The sequence below is a fragment of the Protopterus annectens genome, chromosome 1.part2 (assembly GCF_019279795.1).
Source record: "Protopterus annectens isolate FY-2018-M chromosome 1.part2, PAN1.0, whole genome shotgun sequence".
Lineage (NCBI taxonomy): Eukaryota > Metazoa > Chordata > Ceratodontiformes > Protopteridae > Protopterus > Protopterus annectens.
The window spans coordinates 177,760,648-177,784,381 of record NC_056727.1 but is presented as its reverse complement, the minus strand read 5'-3'; the positions used below and the strand labels follow the sequence as shown (position 1 = coordinate 177,784,381).

The 23,734-nt window shown below is 39.9% G+C and overlaps 1 protein-coding gene across 1 annotated transcript in view; it reads right to left on the bottom strand.

Annotated features, from left to right (window-relative positions):
- Positions 1–23,734, bottom strand: part of FLVCR1 (FLVCR heme transporter 1) — a 927,801-nt gene that overhangs the window by 765,415 nt on the left and 138,652 nt on the right. Inside the window, exons 2-3 of the mRNA XM_044055488.1 lie at positions 19,275–19,419; positions 17,628–17,762 (exon numbers count right to left, since the gene is read on the bottom strand). Coding sequence (XP_043911423.1) covers positions 17,628–17,762; positions 19,275–19,419 — 280 coding nt within the window. The remainder of the gene's footprint in view (positions 1–17,627; positions 17,763–19,274; positions 19,420–23,734) is intronic.

Here is a 23,734-nt window from a genome sequence, read left to right as displayed (position 1 = left end):
AGTTGCAAAAAAACAGTTATTCTATATCTTAAACACCTAAATGTTATAAGAAACAGAGTAAACAACTAAAATGATGTATAACGTTTGCAACTGGGAGTATGTCAGTATGGTTTGTGATATAAAAAGCTTGTGACTAGGATTGTGTCAGTGTGGTTTGTTTTCATTTATATAAATGTATGATTACCTATGTAGTAAAATGATGGTTTAATGAAGATGTTTCTTGTTTAAAAAAAGCAGGAATTGAATAACTTTTGTAATATTGCTTAGGTTACATGATATATAGCAATATATGTGAAGTTTAATGTTTGTTATGTTAATATAGTTTGATTACTTCTTTATTCATTTAAATTTACCTGTTACATGTGATAATCCACTGAAGGTGTTTGAAAAAAAAAAACATCCAGATCTTACAGTATTTTCTCATACCTCAAGGATTCATGTTAAAGATACTGCTGCCCCCACACACTTTCATACAGAAACACACACACACACACAGACACACACACACACACACACACACACACACACACACACACACACACACACACACACACACACACACACACACACACACACACACGCGCGCTCATGAGATTCATCCCTGCAGCTTTCTTGCATATAAACATGTAAGCCCACTCAACTAAGCATCTGTAAATTCTGCAAAGAATTCCCAACCATTCATTCAATTAGTGCACACAACAATATTCAGAGTATTGGGTATTATTCTCTTCTGCATTTTTTCCTTTCTTAACCAAAAGTCAACTGTCCTCAGGATAAATACCTTTTTAGGTCTCATTCCTCTAAGCTCTTAAGATAAACTACCTGATGAAGGCTTATATAGCTGATGCCCCAATCACCAGGCTGAAGAAGGACACAGGCAAGGTCAGCTGTCTATCAGGGGCAAGGATCTCTTGGATCACATATGCACTTTGGACACTGAATCACAAGTACCAGTATGACTCTGTCACAGTCCATATGGACATTAATGACCAGAGATGTTCCTCCCTGGCCTACACAAATTGAAAGCTCTATCACATATCTGATTATGTACCTCAGACAGGTATGATCCTAGCACTGAGCAGCATTCTACCTTCTCCAAGGAAGGTACAACAATCTAAACAGAAGACGATTAACTAAATTGGCTTAGTTACTGGTAACATTCTAGGGGGGCCATTATTGGTAAGCTTGGGAGGGCATGATTGACGGACCATGCTTCTTTGCTAGGGATGGTCTGCACCTGTCCCCACTAGGCAATCACATACTGACCAAAATATTCTTCACCCTTATAGTGCTTTTTAGACAATGCCAACATGATACACCTTCTGACATAGTAAATTCTACTCAAGATTCATTGATGAATACTAGGCTAAATGCTCTGAAGGGCCATTTTAAGCCTAGCCAATAACACATACTCAGAATTGTGATAAACTAAAAAGGTGTTACTGCTCAGTGCTAGGAGTTTCAACAAGACGCTTTATTCCCTGGAAATGCTCCATGCCCTTAAGTCTGAGGACATCTGTGCAGTTACTGAGACATGGTTTAAAGCCATGAAGGCACCCCGACATTGTAAGGCTATAACACTGCCACACATTTAAACCCAGCTACCACACAAGAAAGGACAAGAGGTGGAAGTATATCAATCTACATAAAAAATAAGCATACCTCAAAAGACTGATCAAACAATATGACATGCTTGAGCTACTCCATGTCCAACTAACCATAGATAAAGTCCCATACCATTTCCTTGCTAGCTATATGTCCCCATCCATGAACCAGGATAACTATAATATGTACTTGAATGTGCTGCAGTCACTCACCATTCAGCCCAATACCATATTCATGGGTAATTTCAACTACCCGACCATAAACTGGGCTAAATACACAACCACTAATGTGCAGGCTCAAAGATTCCTGGACAGTGTCAATGCAAACACCCTGGTGTTCAAATATCCTATAGCTAATACTCTCAAATATGACGGAATGTTGCACCCCCACAAGTGTAATATCCTCACTAGTCAGATCAGATCACAAAGCAGTCACCAGTGAAATAAATATGAAGCCTGAACTCCCAGCAAACCTCAGAACCTTTTGGAAATTTTCCAAGGTGACTTCCAAGATGGCTGCACACTGATCAACAGCTTAACTTCAACTCTCCCAGTGTGAAAAAAGAAACAAAGGAATAAGACACTTTCAACTTGAGTAAAATTCAGTTGCTGGCTAGTAGGTACACTGCCTGGATGTCAGCAACAAAGAAATTTAGAGAACCTGAATGAAAACTACCCAGAAAAGGAGAAGTGAAATAAATGTCTGGGAAGAAACCTACAGCTGTTGAGTAAAGATCAGTTCAAGTTACAGCTTCAGTACAAGAGATGGCTTATGGTAATTCAGAGGAAACAATGAAATGTGCTCACGTCAGTCACCTGCTAGACAGGGGTCCAGGGAAGTAAATACTGTGGGAAGAAATAGCCAGGGAATTGTTATGGCTAGGCTTGTACAGGCCCTAGGGCCGATAGCCTAGTACCAACCTATGAACCTAAGAGGTGATTAAAACAAATGAAGTACTATCAGAGGTTATTAAAATAAATGAAACACTGAAATAGTATATAAACTCAAATAACAATAAAAGGCTCAGAAAACAGAACCTTTAACTAGCTATTCTGATGAACTGAAAACTGCAAAAATCAGAGGATGAAATGAAGAAAAGGCTGAATGTGTACGAGTAGACATGTTTGAAAAATTAGGTAGAAGACAGTGCGTGAATAGAAAACCTAAGTTTTTTGCTGTACCAGAGAAACTGTAACAGATTTTAGTAATATAATGAAAGCACAGATAAATACTGGACTGGTATTCCATAGCAGGGTTTGTTAAAAGAAATGAAAGGCCACAGAGTACATGCTTCAAATCTGGAAATAAGAAAATCAGCCAAGACCTGTATTAGTAAAGATGCACTCATACCAGCAGAAAGATCTGAACCTGACAATGGTGTAGAAGAAGGGAAAAGTAATAAAAAATTAGAGACAGCAGAGTGTTTGTGGAAATAATTATTCAATATACACCTGGAAGAGAAGTAAATTTATTCAGGCAGTAAGTGAATGTTAAGGGGTGGATGTGGGGTTCAAGCTGTTGAACCCAGCTGTCTTCAGAATATTTATTCCTGGAGGAGCAAACACATTTTTGATGTAGAGCAGACAAGGGAGGAAACAAGGTTTATCCTACAAAAAGTGAGCCGGCAAACTCAGAGAGGGGACACAACTACTCATTCCTCTTACAAAGCTCATATAAAAACTTTGCCAGTAAAAAATGTTTCATTGTTTTAAAGGAAAAGACTTGAGGAACAGAAAAAAAAAATAGGAATTAACTAGAACAATCAGGAGTACCTTGGACTTGAACCAGTGCCTGGTGTTGGAAATGGAGATGAACAGAAGTAAGACCACTAACACTTAAATTAGTGAAAAATAAGAGACTGCAAAGCATCACTCATATTTTTGAAATATGGCTTTGCATGAAAAAGTGGTTGAGAAAGATTGGACTCTTGTTGACTTTGTTAAACTTGTGGGTGGACTGTAAAGCATAAATCCCACTTTATGCCATTACATCAGAAGGACACTAAAACGAAAAACGGTAACTGCAAGTAAAACAATTTTTGTTCTTGTTAGTATTTGTATAAAACATGTCATTATATAACCTGAATGTTATATATAGTAAAGCAGTTTTGTGTAGTCAGAGGAATTTTAAATATGGGGGATTCACAGCAATGACCGTTTTAGGTGTAGAAAATATTAAAGCAAATAAGTACTTTTTAGATGTAAGAAATAAAGGTTTTATAGTATAACAAGAGAAGAAAGGTTGGACAAATGCAAGTTTGATATCAATAATATTTTCTTAGGCTGCTAGGGTGGTGGGGTGTAAAAATGCTCTACCTATAAACATTTTTCTAAACAAGTAGGGTTGAAAAAAATAAGACAAAATGGTAAGTCATACAGACTTTATGGGGAGATAATAAGATGAAGTATTAGAGAATGGATTAAAAAGGCTTCTGTTATGGCAGGTAAGGATATGTGGGAAGAGACTAAGCAAAAGTTAATTGAAAAACTAAGATACTGGAAGCTCTTGTTTATGAATATGGATAGTAAGATAAAACCAGTGAAAATGTTTTTAGCGCCTTTAGCTTTATATATGTATCCGGCATATTTTTATCGACCAAAGGAGAAGTTATAGACAATAATTAATAAAAAGAGTTGGGAATTTATCTGAGAGGGGAAGACGGCAAGAATTAAGTTGAATAAGTTGATCTTTCCAATAGAACAAGGTGGTTAGGATTACCTAATTTGAAGGGGTGCTTTAGAGCTACACAGTTAAGACTTGTATACACAGCACAAGCGGAATATTATAATTCAAAATGGAAAGTGATGATGATGAAGCAGGGTGGAATTCAAGAAATAAAAAAAAGAGAGCGGGTTTTTGAATGCAGATCCTTAAAGGAGAACTCCACGCAGAAGTCAAGTTTTTCTTTCCAAAAAGTGTTTTTTTTCCTTCCCTGTAATCCAAGACTAAACACTTCACATACAGAAAAAATATATAAGTTTGTCTTTTTTTCCTACATTTGTCTCATCTGTTACAATCACAACAACTTCTAAGAGTGGCACAGTAATTAAAATGAGGTCACTTATCCCAACAACAGAGCCATTAAGAAAACAATGACATTTAAATGTGCCTTATCAGTTACAGAGCGCCAGCATTTCATCTCAGATAACTAGCATAGCCTGGAGTCTGAACAAAGGCAGGGCTTTCAAGCTTAGTTTTCAGATGCAAATGTCTTTCCTTTCAATAAACCCCTGTGCCACAAAGAAAGAAAGCAAATATGTTAATTTAACTCTTCTTAATTTTGTCAGCATATGATTTTGCTCTGTTTTCTATACTAATTCCTGCAAAAGTTCATTCTCTTCTGGAGTTGGGGAAAGAAGATTAACAGACTTTAATTCTAGCTACAATATTTAAAATTGTGTGCAACACAAGCCATCTCAGCCCAATAAACCCCTATTAATCATAGGGGTCAGCTTTCTACACTTGAACAGTGAACTACAGTGGTTAATTTGAAAAAAAAAAACAATTAATTCAGCTACATTTTCAAGTCTGTCATTCAAACATTCCTTAAAATGGTGGCAGTACACTAAACATTGAAAGTGTGATAAGAGACTTAGGGACACAGGTGGACAGTGGACTCACCTTCAATAACCACATCACCACAACAGTCAGGAAACCCTTCTATGTGGCACACCTCATCACTAAGGGCTTTTCATCCAGAAAAAAGGAGGTCATTGCCCCACTATACTCATCCCTCATTAGACCGATTATAGAATGCAACATCCCATTTGGTATGTACCTCTCAAGACATATGCAACAACTGGAAAGGCCGCAGAAATACCTCACTAAAAGAATCACAGGCCTAAAGCAGATGCTCTATGCTGACCGGCTTAAAAAACTCCAGCTATACTCTGTTGCATATCGTCTACTCCGAGGCGATCTCTGCTTAATGTACAAGGCCATGTCAAACCCTGTTGGGACATGCTACACTTAAAGAAATCCCAATCCCTCAGAGCCACACTCTCCAGGGATCTAAACCTTTTCATCACAGTAAACAAAACATGCTGGAAGGATAGGTTCCTTACCCAAAGACTCCCCATACTCTGGAATAGACTGCCCATACATGTCAAGCAGAGTGCCTCTTTGGCCCTCTTCAAAAGGAACCTTGATGACTGGATGGGACAAAGGAAATTCACTCCGGGGATCACGTCATTTGCCCTACTAGACAGGGGTCCAGGGAAGTAAACAGTGTGGGAAGAAATAGCCAGGGAATTGTTATGGCTAGGCTTGTATAGGCCCTAGGGCCGATAGCTTAGTACCAACCTATGAACCTAAAATGTTGCAACAGAGATGGCCACCAATGAAAATCAAAGGAAGTAAAGTAATTAAAAATGCAGACTGATGCCAACAGCAGAATGTAAGCAGTCACAGGTAGGTACTAGTCTATTGGCTCAAGGGCTTAAGTAAGCCTAGCCAACAAGGTTCCCTGGCTTACGCCACCCAAGAAAGTTAATTTCGTATGCCCCTGTCGAGCAGAGCCACAGAAGTGATCCACAGGGTGTATTTCCTATTTTCCATCCACTCATCAAGATTTTTCTTGAAGAGTGCTAATGAAGTACTTTGCTCGACATAGATGGGTAGCTTGTTCCAGAGTATAGGAAGTCTCTGGGACAGGAATCTATCCCTCCAGCATGTCCTGTTTATTGTGGTGACAAGGTTTAGGTCCCTAGAGCGTGTAGCTCAGAGGGATTTGGATTAGTTTAGGTGTAGCATGTCCAACAGCTCTGGGTTTAACATAGCTTTATATGTTAGGCAGAGATCTCCTCGGAGTAGCCGATATGCTACAGAATAAATATGGAGTATGAGACCGTCACATAGCCGGCCTTAGGCATAGGACAAATAGACGGTCGCCTATGGCACCGGTATAGCAGGGGCACTTTTCCAGTATTTATTTGGTGTAGGTAGACCAAGAGAGGGGTACCGGGTAATGTGGTGGGGGGCGCCATGGAGCCCTTTTGTGTAGAGCACCAGTTGACCTACGGCCTCTCCTGGACGGTCAGTGTAGGGCATCTGTTTGAGGCCAGTAATCCTCTTTGTGAGGTACTTGTGTGGCCTTTCCAGCTGCTGCAGATGTCTTGTGAGGTACATTCCAAAAGGGGCGTTGTACTCTATAATGGGTCTAATGACTGCTGAGTAGAGGGAAACAAGGAACTCTTTTTTCCTGGATAAGAACCCTTTTATGATGAGGTGTGCCACAGAGAAGGATTTCCTGACTACTGTGGCAATGTGATTATCAAAGGAGAGACAACTATCCACCTGGGTCCTCAGGTCTCTTATCACACATTCGGCGTTAAGTAGATTGCCGTTTATGTGGTAGTTTATGGGTACAGAGTTATTATCAAAGGGGATGACAATGCACTTTTTGGCATTGAGCTTGAGGCCATGCCTCTGACACCAGGCATCTGTCTCAGTGAGGCCCTTCTGTAGGATGTCCACATCATTTGGAGACTCTACTATGGCTCCTAGTTTGCAGTCACCTACGACCTTCGTTAGCCAGAGGCCTTCTGTGTTAACTTGTACTTCAGAGAATGTACTTCAGAAAAGCAGATACCAAACAGGAGAGGTCCCAAGACTGAACCCTGTGTTTCATAGGTTGGTACTAGGCTATCGGCCCTAAGGCCTATGCAAGCCTAGCCATAAAAATTCCCTGGAAATTTTTTTCCCACAATATTTACTTCTCTGGGACTCTGTCTAGCAGGGCGACTGACATGATCCCCGGGGTGAATTTCCTATCTCCCATCCAATCATCAAGGTTCCTTTTGAAGAGGGCCAACAAGGCGCTCTGCTTGACATGTATGGGCCGTCTATTCCAGAGTATGGGGAGTCTCTGGGTCAGGAACCTCCTCTTGTCATTGGTTTGAAGTCAGATTTGGAGTCTGCAACTTTTACAGTGTAGGTTCTGTCAGTGAGCCAGTTGGCAACCCATCTTGTGATGTAGAGATTTATACCTAGTTTAGTGAGTTTAGCTATAATTCCAGAATGGGTGATGGTGTCAAAAGCCTTGGCGAGGTCAAGATAGGCTGTGTGAACCACCTTACCCTCGTCTATGGCTTTGGTGACTGCCTCAAAGAACTCAATCAGGTTCAGAAGGCATGATCTGCATTTCACAAACCCAAACTGGGTGGGGTCCAGAGTTTGGAGGTTACCAATGTCTTTGTTTATGTGTTCCATGATGGTACGTTCCATAGCCTTGCAGACCAGGCTCATCAGGCTAATAGAGCGATAGTTCCCAGGATCAGTGGTGGCTCCCCCCTTTGTGGAGTGGGATAACTGTTGGTGTGCACCATTCAGTGGGCACAAAGCCTGACATGAGACTATGATTGAACATGGTGCTTAGGTGGGGGTTCTGAAGTTCATGTAAAACGCAGCCTGAGATGTTGTCCGGTCCCATGGAAGCTGTGTTTTTGGTTTTACAGAGTGCAGCTTTTACCTGCATAGATGTGATTTCAGGGACTCTGCATTCTTCCTGTATAGATATGGGCCCTTTAGAGGGTGGGGTGGGGGGGTAATGTTAGCACTGAGCGTATCTGCCAAGATATTGGCAAATAATTTTCTTGCCATTGTGCTGTAACTCAGAGCAGATCTGGGTGTTGCCATTGAGATTCTTGACATAGCTATAGAATGCTTTGTGGTTGCCCTTAGAATCAGTAGCAATTTTGTTTTTGTAGCTAGCTTTGGAGGATTTTGTAACGGATCTCAGCTTCTTACTGAGGCTGACCAGGGAGCTCCTCCACTCATGGGATTTTACTCTCTTTTGCAACAGTTTCTTCCTTCTGTTGTAGAGTTTGTTTATAGCAGGGGACCACCAGATTGGCTTCCTTGTTTTGGAGGATAGCATCTTGGTTCTGCTTGGCAAAGCACAATCCATGCACTCATGTAAGTGCTTATAGAGTGCATTTGTGTAGGATTCAGCAGTTGTAATTGTATTATCCATCTGCATGGGTGTCATAAAGTTTGCTACTTCTGTCTTAAGAAGCATGAAGTTGGCTTTGGAGAAAAATTTTACTGTGGTTTCCTTAATGGTGGGTGGAGACAGGATGTAGATATCAAGGGTGATTAGCTTATGGTTGGATCTGACCAAAAAAACTTGACTTCAGGTGTGGAACACTGGTCACGCATGTTGGTAATGACTAGGTCTAGGATATTGTTGCCCCTGGTGGGGGTGTGAATAAGTTGCTCCAAGGCATTGGAATTTATGAATTCCAGAAACTGTTGAGCAAAGGAGTTGGTACATGAGTAGTTTTCCCAGTTAATGGTGGGGTAGTTGAAATCACCCATTATTAGGGTGTTTGGTTGAACCCTAATATTTTCCAGTATATCAAGAAAAGAGGAGTGGGAATCCTGGGGCATGGTGGGGGATCTGTAGCAAGCTACAATTTGGATTGCAGTTTTGCCCAGAGTTAGTTGCACTTGGCTAACCTCATATGCATTATGCTGCGCAACTAGCCTGGATATGTGGATATCCTTAATGAATATGGACACACTTCCACCTTTGGTGTTCTGGTCCAGGTTAGATGGCCAATAAGTGTGGTATGAGTTATAGCCTGATAATGCAGGGGTGCTGTCTAGAGCTTTGAACCAGGTCTCAGTCACTGCACAGATATTGATGTTCTCCATTTTAAGGAGTGCCTCGAGTGAGTGCATTTTGAGATTTAGACTTCTAGCATTGAGTAGCATTACTCTCAGTTTTTGCTTACCTGTTCCTGTTATGGTGGTGAATTTATTTGAACCTTGCCTAAAAAAGGCACTATAGGGGCGGCAAGAGCCTTGGCCAGTATCCGGAATCCAGGGTCAACAGGTGCAGGCCATCTCTGGCAAAGCATCATGGTCTGTCGACTATGTCATCCCAGGCAGACAGATACTGGATCCCCTTAGAATGACACCAGAAGCTTAGCTAATTGCTGAAGTCAGTCATTTTGTCCTTGTACTGTGGTATCATTCTGGGTGATGGCAGGATGCTACTCAGGGCTAGGGTCATACCTGCCTGGGCTAGAAGATCAGAGAGCTCTTCCATGTCTCTTTTCATGTAGTCCAGGGGGGGGGGTATGTCTCAGGTCGTTCACACCAACATGGACAATGACAGAGTCATATTTGTACTTGTTGTGGAGTGACCTGAGTACGTGGGTTATGTGGCAGATCCTGGCACCCGAAGGCAGCTGATAGTAACCTTCTCCTTGTTTAGCCTGGTAAGTGGGACATCAGTGTGCCTGACTATAGAGTCACCTGTGACTAGTTTGTTGGGTACGTTGGTTTGCCTTATGGGCTGTGGTTTATTGGCACACTGAGTCTGTGGGCTATGTGTCATTTGGGTTGTGTTGAGGGGTGGAGGTTGCTTGCATTTCTGCTTTGGAGGTCTCTGTTGCTAGAGCAGATTATTATTTAGAGCCTCTGTGAACATTTTTGTGTTTCTATGTGTGGATTTTGGTGGTGTAGGTTTAGTGGGACTATGTGATGAGTGTGGTGCAAGTCTTTACTTTCTCCTCTTAACTGTCAAGTTCAGTCTTGGTTGGAGAGAGGTTTACCTCCAGTTTGGCTAGATAAGTGCATCTCTCACAGGTTGTGGTGTTGGGTGGTAGGAGGAGAGGGTTGTCTGTGTACGTGAGGCAATTGCTACATTGCCTCAAGATGCCCAGATTCATCAGACAGGAGAGGACACTGGGAGCTGACCCTTGGACATGCCTGAATAAAAAACTACTTTCCTCTAGACAAGTGAGGAAAGTGAGTATAAGAGCTGTTTTTCTCTAAGCAAGTGAGGAAAGTAAGTACGAAAACTGTTTTCCTCTGGGTAAAGAGGAAGTTTGAGTGCTGTAGTAATTTGTAGCTTATTTAGTGCTAACAACAAGTTCTGAACAAGTGCTGAGCACGAATAAGCAAATTCAAGTGCTAAAACTAAGAATCTCTATCTGGATCTTGTGGTAGATAGGCTACCTAGTGCTTACCACTCCCACTCATAAGCTAGAATGCTTCCCTCCAACACAGAAAGGTTTGGGGGGCTCAGAAGCTTACAAACAGTCCTGGATACAGCAAATCTGTATCTGAACTACACTAGTTACAGGAAAGGGGGGAAACGAGCGTAAACGAGGGCTTTTAAACCAGAAAGTTGAAAGAGATAGAAAAACTGCCCACCAGCCAATAAACTACAATTTCTGTGCCAGAAACCACTCTTGTGGTAGATAGGCTACCTAGTGCTTACCACTCCCACTGATAAGCTAGAAGGCTTCCCTCCAACACAGAAAGGCTTGGGGGATTCAGAAGCTTACAAGCAGTCCTAGATACAGCAAATCTGTATCTGGGCTAGACTAGTTACAGGAAAGGCAGGAAAGAAGCTTAGAATTTTTTTTTTTTGGAACGGGAGAAAGGAGAAACAGATGGCAATTCAAAATTAAGGATCTAAGTGGCTTGCCCATCACAAATGTTCTCTCTGTATTAGGTAGAATGAGCTAGTGACACTAGACTGGAATAGAGCTGGGATAGAGCTGAACAGATGGGACTGGTAGGATTGTATGAAGTCAGAATATGATCTCACTGTTCTCGGTAGAATGAGCAAATGAGATAGATCCAGGAGGAGTGTCCAAACACAAATTTACAGGAGGGGCAGGCAGTTCCAAAGCCACTAAGATTAATACCACAACAAGAACAGGGATGGTGGGTGAGAAACTAACTGCAGAGACAGAGAGAGACCACAGTATTCTATGAAACAATTAAATAGAAAAATAAATAACTACAGAGACACAGTCCACAATATTCAATGAAACAATTAAATACACAGAAAATAAAATGCAGTACAATCTTTAACACTGCAAGTTTGTACTTAACTCAGCTAGTAATGCAGTTGATTGTAGGTATGTAGCAGAAGCCAAACAACTCAGATATTGAGCAGTAATAAATTCAAAGATATGTGACTAACACTTATAAATACACAGAAACCCTCCAGCCTAAGAGTTTAACACTGAATATCAATGAAGTGAAACATAATAGCCCCTACTAACTGCAGAGACAGCGAGACACCACAATATTCTATGAAACAATTAAATAAAAAAATAAATAACTACAGAGACACATCCCACAATATTCAGTGAAACAATTAAATACACAGAAAATAAAATGCAGTACAATCTTTAACACTGCAAGTTTGTACTTAAATCAGCTAGTAATGCAGTTGATTGTAGGTATGTAGCAGAAGCCAAACAACTCAGATATTGAGCAGTAATAAATTCAAAGATATGTGACTAACACTTATAAATACAGAGAAACCCTCTAGGCTAAGAGTTTAACACTGAATATCAATGAAGTGGAACACAATAGCTTCCACTAACTGCAGAGACAGAGAGAGACCACAGTATTCTATGAAACAATTAAATAGAAAAATACATAACTACAGAGACGCAGCCCACAATATTCAATGAAACTATTAAATACACAGAAAATAAAATGCAGTACAGTCTTTAACACTGCAAGATTGTACTTAACTCAGCTAGTAATGCAGTTGATTGTAGGTATGTAGCAGAAGCCAAACAACTCCGATATTGAGCAGTAATAAATTTATGTCCCTCTAACACATCAGGAAGATGAAGGCATTGACTGTAAAACAAAATAATGCCAGCAATGGCAGCTGCTGTCATCAGATCACTTTGGGGTATAATAACTACGAAAATAAATAGTAACCATTTATTCTGATACAGAGGCATTGGCAATGCAGAAAAGTTTAAGATTTGCTGAAAACATTGCTTTTTCAGTTTTTGGGTGTGGTTCTCCTTTAATGAGAATAACCATACAGACTATCATATTCATAGAGTAGCAGAATGTATTATAAGAACTAAGTCAATGCAAGAATGGAAAAAGGTGATTCTTCTCCCAATAGGGATGACTGCAATGGTACAGAAACTAAGCAAGGGGTGGCTGCAATTTACCACAGAAAACTGACAGAGGAACCAAGGTATTGGGAGCAAATAACTAGACAAGGAAAAGTAACAATGGGATGAAGCCAAGAAAACATTTGGACTGCAAGCTAGAGACCTTTCCAACCAGAGACTGACATCAGAGTATAGGCAAAAACAGAGTGATAGAAGGGATCTTAAGTGTAAGACCTAGTCTGGCAAAATTTAATTGAATCTAGAAGAAAAGCTGCTGTTAAAAAAGGGATAATTTGTAAGTCATATAAAATACTTCATGATAACTACAGGAATCAGATGTTAGAAAACATTGGGAAGAGATACTGGAAAAGCAATTTACAGGAGAACAATGGTAAAACATATGTATGGCTCCAAAGTATGCAACAAAATCTAGAAGGTTTAGGATCTTTGCTTGGAAGTGTTTGCATAGGTATTTTTATACCCCAAGCAGACTTCAAATAATTTTTCCTCAGGTAGATAGAAAATGTTGGAGGTACGATGGGGAAGCAAGAGATAACTGGAAACATACATTTTAGAAGTGTAATGAGTTAGCAGATTAAAAAAAGATATCTGCACAGAAGTAGAGAGTGAGCAAATAAAGGCCTGTAACTAAGGAAATTATTCTTTTGAGCTGGGACACAGAATCTGAATTGCCTTGACCTATTAAGGCTTTATTAAGTTTCATTTTGTTGTCTGCCAAAAAAGCAATTACTAGAAAATGGAAACCATAGTCTAAACTAACTGTATTTGAAGTACTGAATTTTATACAAGAGACAGAAGAACTAAAAGAAGGATCTTTAGAAAAAGAAAGGAGCAAATTTCATAGAACTAAATGGAAGTTATAGGAACAGTATATGCAGAATAATGTTCAGGAAGATGTGAGGTTTAGGGGAAGGCAGGAATTCAGTAATTTATGTAATGCTGGACTGATGATAGTTTCAAAGAAAACAAATATGTGACGTATAATGTATGGAAATTGAAAAATGTTAATATGGTTTGTTTTCCTTTCTATTAAGTGATAATTTGATAAAGGTATTTTTAAAAGAGCTTTTCCAAAGTCTAACTATAATAACAAAATTCCAAGCCCCCCCCCAACTCAGAGAACATTGTGGCCTATGTGGCAATGTTTATGGAAATCCTATAAACATGTAAATTACTGCACAGAAAAAGCAGTACCGAACAGAAATAAACTCAGGGCAAACTCCAAAAGCAAGCCCCCATGGTGGACTCCCAGTATAATTATGGTTGTACGATAAAAGAAAGAAAATCCTGTCCAAAAATAAAAACATACCCAACAAACAAAAAATTCTGTCATCAGTCTCAGCAAGCAACTCAAGGGACTAATCAAGTCTGCCAAAGCCAACTTCAAGGCAAAAACAGCCACCCAAGCTAAGAACAACTGAAAAATTACTTCTGGTTAAGTATGCAATCTTAAGAATAATACCCAAATGTGTGCTGACCTAACAGTAAATGGCTCTTCCCTATACCAAACCAAAGGGTTTAGCAAATTTGCTGGCTGGTAAATTTGGTTTCCAATTTTACCCCCCCCCCCATCACCCCCAAGAAATACATTCTACCGTTTCTCCCCAACTCCTCATTGCACTCTCCAAAGCTAAAAACACTACATTGATGTGTCCTGACAGCATCTCAGGATGCCTCCTAAATAGCTTGAAACAGGACTTGTCATTCCCACTAGAATCTCTATTCAACCACAGCCTCCAGACAGGCTTCATCCCTATGGAATGGAGGACTGCAATGGTCATCCCTCTACACAAAGGTGGACCATCAACAGATCCAGGGAACTTATTCTTCTTTCAGCTTCTCTTGTTAGGGGTTGCCACAGCAGATCAACTGTTTCCATTTATTCCTGTCCTCTGCATCTTGCTCTATCACACCAACCACCTGCATGTCCTCTCTCACCACATCCATAAACCTTATCTTAGGCCTTCCTCTTTTCCTGTTACCTGGCAACTTCATCCTTAGCATCTTTTTCCCAATATACTCTGCATCCCTCCTCAGCATATGTCCAAACCAACGTAATCTTGCCTCTCTCACTTTGTCTCCAAACCTTCCAACCTGGGCTGACCCTCTAATATACTTATTCTTAATCCTGCCCATCCTCGTCACACCCAGTGCAAATCTTAACATCTTCAACTCTGCCATGTCAAGCTCTGACTCCTGTCTTTTTGTCAGTGCCACTGTCTCCAACCCATATAACATAGCTGGTCTCACTACCCTCTTGTAGACCTTCCCTTTCACTCTTACTGGTACTCGTCTGTCACAAATCACTCCTGACACTCTTCTCCACCCACTCCATCCTGCCTGTACTCTCTTCTTTTCCTCTCTTCCACACTCACCATTACTCTGAACTGTTGATCCCAAGTATTTAAACTCATTCACCTTCGCCACCTCTACTCCCTACATCCTCAACATTCCTCTATCCTCCCTCTCATTCAAACACATATATCCTGTCTTAGTCCTGCTGACCTTCATTCCTCTTCTCTCTAGAGCATATCTCCACCTTTCCAGGGTCTCCTCCACCTTTTCCCTACTCTCACTACAGATCACGATGTCATCTGCAAACATTATAGTCCACTGGGACTCCTGTCTGATCTCGTCTATCAACCTGTCCAATGCCATTGCAAATAAGAAAGGGCTCAGAGCTGATCCTTGATGTAATCCCACCTCCACCTTAAACGCATCCATCACTCCCACCGCAGACCTCACCGCTGTCACACTACCCTCGTACATATCTTGTACCACTCTTACATACTTCTCTGACACTCCCAACATCCGCATACAATACCACAACTCCTCTCTAAGCACCCTGTCATATGCTTTCTCTAAATCCACAAAGACGCAATGCAACTCCTTCTGACCTTCTCTGTACTTCTACATCAACACTCTCAGAGCAAACATCGCATCTGTAGTGCTCTTTCCTGGCATGAAACCATACTGCTCATCACTAATCATCACCTCCCTTCTTAACCTAGCTTCCACTACTCTTTCCCATAACTTCATGCTGTGAATGATCAGTTTAATCCCTCTGTAGTTGCTACAGCTCTGCACATCACCCTTATTCTTAAAAATCGGTACCAAAACACTTTTTCTGCATTCCTCAGGCATCCACTCTCTTTTTCCACAATTTCATTAAACAATCTAGTTAAAAACTCCACTGCCATTTCACCTAAACACCTCCATGCTTCCACAGGTATGTCATCTGGACCAACAGCCTTTCCGTTCTTCATCCTCTTCATAGCTATCCTTAATTCCTCCTTGCTAATCCACTGCACTTCATGATTCACTATCTGCACATCATCCAACCTTCTCTCCCTCTCATTCTCTTCATTCATCAGCCCCTCAAAGTACTCTTTCCATCTGCTCAACACACTCTCCTCGCTTGTGAGTACGTTTCCCTCATTAGCCTTTATCACCCTTACCTGCTGCACATCCAGGAAACTACAGACCCATAAATTTGACTAGTTTTATATGGAAGGCCATGGAAAGAATTATCATGTACCTGTTAAACAAAGACATAGGAAATCTTCAAACACTGGACACATGCCAGTGTAGTTTTGTCAAGGGCTGGTCAAAGCTACTAAACCTGGTGGACTTTTTCATGAAGGTCACTAGTGCCATGGATGAGGGTAAAACGGTGCATACTGCCTACCTCAACCCGGCAAAGGCATTTGACAGAATACCTAACTTGGGTATTATAGACAAACTCGCATATTTAGGCATAAACCCATATGCCCTATGTCACCTGATGGACAGCCAAATGGCTCACAGATAAGACACATGAAGTTAGGGTGGGGAAACCTATCTCCACCAAGAGGTGTGTTACTAGTGGTATAACACAGGGCTCCATACTAGGACCTCCCCTGTTCAGAATATCCTTTTCTGAAGTCAAGGCAAATGTAGAAGGCCACTGGCTGATCAAATCTGCTGACAACTCCAAGCTGGGTGCAATAAGATGTAGATATTCTCCCAGTGAGTCTGACACAGGCAAATAACTGGTACCAAAGCCATGGACTAAAATTTAATACAAAAATTCATAATTATATCCTTCAGAAAGATGCCCTGAAGATGATAAACTACAAGGCTGAACTAGAAGAAACTGTGTGAAAAGCAGCAGAATTTCTCAGGCATGGGGGAAGACTGCAGGATTGCAAGTGTTCTCACAGTTATCCATGGTCTGGCAGCATAGGGCAGAAGGTTAAAACTAAAAGCTGCTAACAAACTGCATCCTATACTCATTGATTTGATTTTTTTCTGGCTGCCTAATGTACAATTCTAAAGAACGTGGTTAGTTATTCAGTACAGTGCTCCAAGCCCACTCCTTAAAACGCGCAACTGGTTTAAATAAAATGCTATGCTAAACTCTGTGCTCAGGTTATAACTTCTTCACATACAGTTTCATCACTGCATGGTGGTTGAAATGCTGAGACAGTTTCATCCCCATGATGTCAGCAAAACTGAGACTAAGAGCAAGGTTCTATAGCACATAGTGACATAAGGACTGTATGTAGGCATTTAGCATTATCAATCAGCACCGTAAAAATCCACTGCCAATCATTAGCGGACCGGAGTCCCGCTGTGGTGACCCCTAACCGGGAAAAGCCGAAAGACACAAACAAACTCCTACCAAAAAGCAGTGGGCAAATTTTAGACTGTGTACTAGTTACACTTTACCAACAGTTTCACACCCTCCATAGCCCCTTCCTTTTCCACTAAATATAAAACAATTTTGTATCAGTTCAGTTTAAAATTATTTTTCTAACAGTTTTGTTAAGAGTTAAGTTTTGTTTGCTTAACCAAAATATTTGCAATCAAAAGGAGCTCCAAAAAATAAGCATTTTATTATTTAATCAATGCTAATGACTGAAATTAGGAAAAGCTCACTGATTAAATTAGGAATTCCTCATCTTTACTTCTCATCTGACATGATGAAAGTATTTTTTTTTTTAATATATGTGGCCTTGAAGAGTAACGTGTGAATAAGCCGTTTGCCATACTTCTGTTACACTGCTTTGGTGGGACACAGACCAAACTTTGCAAAGTCATGTAATGTCTGTACTGACAGTTACTCACCATAGCTGATAAGCAGCAGTACAAATGGAACACTGCGGAACAAGTTGATCATGGACTGTTTGTACGAGTACACCTCCTGTTCCTGCTGAACAGCCTGGGCCTGGCTTGGAGGCAGAGGAGGCTTTTCCTTAAACACTGTAGGGAAAAAAAGGAAAAAACATGTAGTGCAAATACTATTAGAAACAACACATTCTTCATATGCCCAGATGACAGACAGTAAGTCGAGACTTTCTTTGTGCTTTGGCATTATACACGGATGGAAAGAAAGCATGGCAGTAGCAAAACCTACAAACAATGGTACCGCAGTTTTCACCGGGATACACTGTGTCCTCATTCAGATCATCCAAACTTTCATCAGTGGCATGCTAACACTCAGATTCTTGTGATGGTATTGCAAATGATTCACAGAACCAGGAAGTCATGTGCACCCACCTAACTAACCAACACATGTAGTCATAGCTATCAGCAAATTGTAACAGCCAACTGTGCAATGTATTTGGGTGGGCAACCACTGATACACTCAGGCCATATACAGTGGAAGTCACTGTGGCAAAGCTATGTCAGCATGCATACATTTGAGGAAAAGTTATTTGTAAGAAGCCAATAGCGCACCAAACAAAAAGACATACCCTGTTTTATTGTGGTACTTATGGCACTGCAATAATATTGTACCAGACAGAAAGAACTGGGGTATAAGTTACAAAAAAAACACCAATTCCTAAAGCCATTAACTAATGAAGTTGCTGTCTCTGGGCACAAAGTTATGTTTACTATAAACTTACTGAAGACAGATGAAAGCAAAAATATGCATGTCTTTTACCAACCAAGGTATATAATTTTCAAAACAGGTGTTGCCATATTTCTGTTATTCAGCTACATACCTAAAGCTATAAGAACACATTTGCAGTATTTAGCTAGGTATGTAAAGCTACCAATATACATTTGTCTTCTTCAGTTACATACCCAAAGCTAATACTATACATGTTAATTCATTAAAATACCGAATGCTACAAGTAAACATTTGCATTACTCATCTACAAACTTAAAACTACTAGCATACATTTGTGTCATTCAGGTACCTACCTAAAGCTACCAGTATAACTGTTATACATTAGTGTTATTTAACTACATATGTAAAACTACCATTATACATTTGTGTTATTCACTTACATACCTAAAGCTAGCAGTATAACCATTATACATTAGTGTTATTTAATCACACATGTAAAACTACCATTATACATTTGTGTTATTCAGTTATATATCTAAAGCTACCAGTATAACCATTATACATTAGTGTTATTTAACTACACATGTAAAACTACCATTATACATTTGTGTTATTCAGTTAAATGCCTAACGCTATCAGTATAACCAGTAAACATTGATGTTATTTAGCTACATAACATAAACTATCTATATATGTTTGAGTTATTCCATTATATACTTAAAGGTATGTCAATATATTTGTATTATTTAGCTATACACATAATGATACCAGTATACATTTGCATTATTCAGCTACAAACATAAAACTACTAGTATAACATACCTAAAGCTACTAGTATAACCATTATACATACATTGGTGTTATTTAGTTACGGACATAAAACAGCCAGTATACATTTGTGTTACTCAGTTACATACCTAAAGCTACCAGTACAAACAGAACTGATGATATTGCTGCTGTACCATAGAACATGATTCCGATGTTATGCCCCATTAAGTCAAGATCATCTGCTGTGTTAGGGACTAAAATTGGAGGCAACAGAAAACCCACAGCAGTACCAACCTAAAGAAGCAAGAAAAACAGTGAATTACTTTCCAAGTAATAACTACTAACAGATTAAGGAAGACAGTCAACATATTAGAGCTAAACAGGTTGAAAACAAGATTAGTAAAAAAAAAAAAAAAAAAAAAAAAAAAAAATAGCAGATTCAGAATGTAGCATCTGGGACATGGGGGGCTACATATATCAGTGCACAATGAGGCATTTCCCCATATAACTTGACAATATCATGGAACATGGAAGCCATTTACTTGAGCACCTGCAGTAGGATAAGTGCATTCAAAATATGTTACTTTCTTGCCACTGTCCCCAAGGTTTCTTTCAAATAATGACAAAAACAGACGGGTACCTGCATATCTAGCTTATAAAATCTGTGCAAAACTAAGGCTGTAAATCTTTACAGATTCTAACAGACTTAGAGACCACTCGAGATGCACAAGGATAGGAATCACTCAGCCTGTTGGCTAAGAGCTTCTCTAGGTTATGGACTGCAGAAAGAAAGTGACTGTTTCTGAAGGCCCACTACCACACTTTCACACTTCCTTGCACAGTGAACATGAATTAGTTGCCCCATTCTTTGCCAATGTTATCAGACCACAGCCATTTAATTAGAATGAATGCAGAAATGTCCTGTGTGGATATGCCACAGTATCAGTTCCTACGACAACAGAAGAACAGCTCTCACTGCCAGGACATTTATATGCAACTCAGCACCCTGAATGAAGGAAAGAAATGAAGATATAGCAAGAAGAAGAAAAGACATGTGCCACAGGCATTAACCTATCAGTTTCTACAGCCAGAATTCTGTGACATCAGATCCACAAAGCAGAGGCCAACCTCCAAGTAATTAAGCAAGGCAACTGCATTTACATTAACATACAATATAACTCATTAATCAGTGACTGCTTTTCAACAAAGTAATTAACCTCTGATGAATTTGCTATAAACTGTAAGACATCATGTTTGGCCAAAAGAATTATAGTTAAACAACCAGTCTTGGTTTACATTTCTGAATATTACTTGGCTTTTCTTGTATAATATTAATTTGTCATTCTCCATACTTGCACAGTCTGAAAGATGACAAGCAAATAGTTAGATAGTGCCTTGGATTTGTCATCACTGGCATTACTCAGAGGTACATCTGATGGGATGCACCCAAAGATGGTGTTGCCCTAAACTGGGTCCACAAACAGGGGTCCTGCTCCTATTTAAAAAAGGAGATTTTGTTGGGTTTCCGGATACTGGCTAAGGCTCTTGCCACCCCTATAGTGCCCTTTTTAGGCAAGGTTCAAATGACAAATTCACCACCATAACAGGTACAAGCAAGCAAAATCTGAGGGTAATGCTATTCGATGCTAGAATTCTAAACCTCAAAATGCATTCACTCGAGGCATTCCTTAAAATGGAGAACATCGACATCTGTGCAGTGACAGAGACCTGGTTCAAGGTACCAGAGAGGACCCCTGCATTACCAGGCTATAATTCATACCACACCTTTCGGCCACCTAACCTGGACCGAAACACTAAAGGCAGAGGTGTGTCCATATTCATTAAGGATATCCATACCTCCAGGCTAGTTGCTCAGCATAATGCATCTGAGATTATCCAAGTGCAACTAACTCTGGGCAAGACCGCAATCCAAATTGTAACTTGCTACAGATCCCCCACCATGCCCCAGGATTCCCACTCCTCATTTCTTGATATAATGGAAAATATTAGGGTACAACCCAACACCTTAATAATGGGCAATTTCAACTACCCCACCATTAACTGGGAAAACTACTCATGTACCAACTCTTTTGCTCAACGTTTTCTGGAATTCATAAATTCCAACGCCTTGAATCAACGTATCCATACCCCCACCAGGGGCAGCAATATCCTAGACCTGGTCATTACCAACATGGACGACCAGTATTCCACACCAGAGGGCAATTCCTCATTGGTCAGATCTAACCTCAAGCTAATCACCCTAGACATCCATATCCTGCCCCCACCCCCCATTAGGGAAACCACTGTAAAAAAGATTTCTCCAAAGCCAACTTCTTAAGACAGAAGTGGCACACTTCACGACACTCATGCAGATGAACAATAGAGTACGACTGCTGAATCCTACACAAATGCACTTTATAAGCACTTACATGAGTGCATGGATCGTGCCATCCCTAACAAGATGCTATCCTCCAAAAAAAGGAAGCCAATCTGGTGGTCCTCTGCCATAAACAAACTCTACAACAGAAGAAAGAAACTGTTGCAAAAAAAAAAAAAAAAAAGAGTAAAATCCCATGATTGGAGGAACTCCCTGGTTAGCCTCAGTAAGAAGTTGAGATCACTCATAAAATCCTTCAAAGCTAGTTACGAAAACAAAATTGTCACTGATTCTAAAGACAACCACAAAGCATTCTATAGCTATGTCATAATCTCAATGGCAACACTCCGATCTGCTCTGAGTTACAGCACAATGGCACTAAATATACAGAACCAACTGATATTGCCAACATCTTGGCAGATAGGTTCAGTGCTAACATTACCCCCCTCTCACCCTCTAAAGGGCCCATCTCTATACCGGAAGAGTGCAAAGTTTCTGTAATCACAGCTACACAGATAAAAAACACACTCTCCAAAGCCAAGAACACAGCATCCATGGGACCTGACAACATCCCAGACTGTGTTCTACACGAACTACAGAATGAACTGGCACTCCACCTAAGCACCATGTTCAATCATAGCCTCACCTCAGGCTTTGTGCCCACTGAATGGCGCACAGCGACGGTTATCCCACTCCACAAAGGGGGAGCCACCACGGACCCCTGGAACTACAGGCCCATTAGCCTAACAAGCCTGGTCTACAAGGCCATGGAACGTATCATCATGGAAATTATAAACAAAGAAAACAAAAAACAGATGTCCTAAGCCAGGAAACACACAATAAGTTCCACGCAGCAGGAAAGTGCACTTGTAGGATTTTGTAAAATCTTTTATTCGTAAAACACCATAATTTAAAATCAAACAAACCAGGTTAAGAGCTTTCTTCCCCTGTACAACACTTAGGGGACATCCTCAGAACCAAATACACATTTCCATAGATCAACCTATTTAAACCAAAACACTCAATCAATCAATTAATCAATTAGATGTTTGAATACATTAAGTTAAAATATATATTTTTTACAAAATGTCCACAACTGAATAAAAATAAACATGAATGAGTGAATTAAGGAATTGATAAGTTAGAGAATTTATAAAATTCATAAAATTAATGCCCTTTTCCTTAAAATGGGCACCAGGGATAAATAATCATTTAAACCTGGTGCTTCCAAGGCATTTAATTTAATTATCCAATAAAATTCTCTCAAATCTACTAGAATTTCCACCAACCCCCTCTTGGGTTGTGTGGTACAACTTCTAATATGCCAAATTTAAACATCATGTCACCCTGGCAAACTAGGGTGTGTCTGTAAAGTGCATTTTTCATGTTGTTCTTACTAATAGCATATAAATGCTCATAAATGCGTGTCCTAAAATTTCTAGTGGTTTTACCCACATAATAATTATCACATTTCTGACACACCGAAATGTATATTACCCCTTTAGTGTTGCAATTACCTTTTTGTAAAAAAATGCCTCTATGATGGCCTTTAATATGTACTATATCCTCGTTTAAAATAAAGGTACATTGGTTACAATTTCCACATCTAGTTGTTCCTTTTGTATCCAATGGTCTTTGTATAACCACTTGCTCCATTAGATTTTTGAAATTTTTTCCTGCTTTATAAATAAAGTTTGGTGACTGACCCAAAAGTCTGAAAATTATCAACATTACCCTTAAAAATGTTCTAATTCCTTTGTATAATACCCCTGAGTGTTTTTCCACAACCCCAAAGGTTATGAACATACTTGTGCTGTAAACACCATTCCTTGTAACACTGTATTGTTTCACCACTACCTAACAAGGGTTTGTATTTAATTCCCCAGCCATCCTTTATTTCTTCTACTATGTTATCTAGAAGTTTATGGGGATATCCTCTAATTTCAAGCAATTGTGGACATTTTGTAAAAAATATATATTTTAACTTAATGTATTCAAACATCTAGTTGATTAATTGATTGAGTGTCTTGGTTTAAATAGGTTGATCCTATGGAAATGTGTATTTGGTTCTGAGGATGTCCCCTAAGTGTTGTACAGGGGAAGAAAGCGCTTAACCTGGTTCATTTGATTTTAAATTATGGTGTTTTACGAATAAAAGATTTTACAAAATCCTACAAGTGCACTTTCCTGCTGTGTGGAACTTATGGTGTGTTTCCTGGCTTAGGACATCTG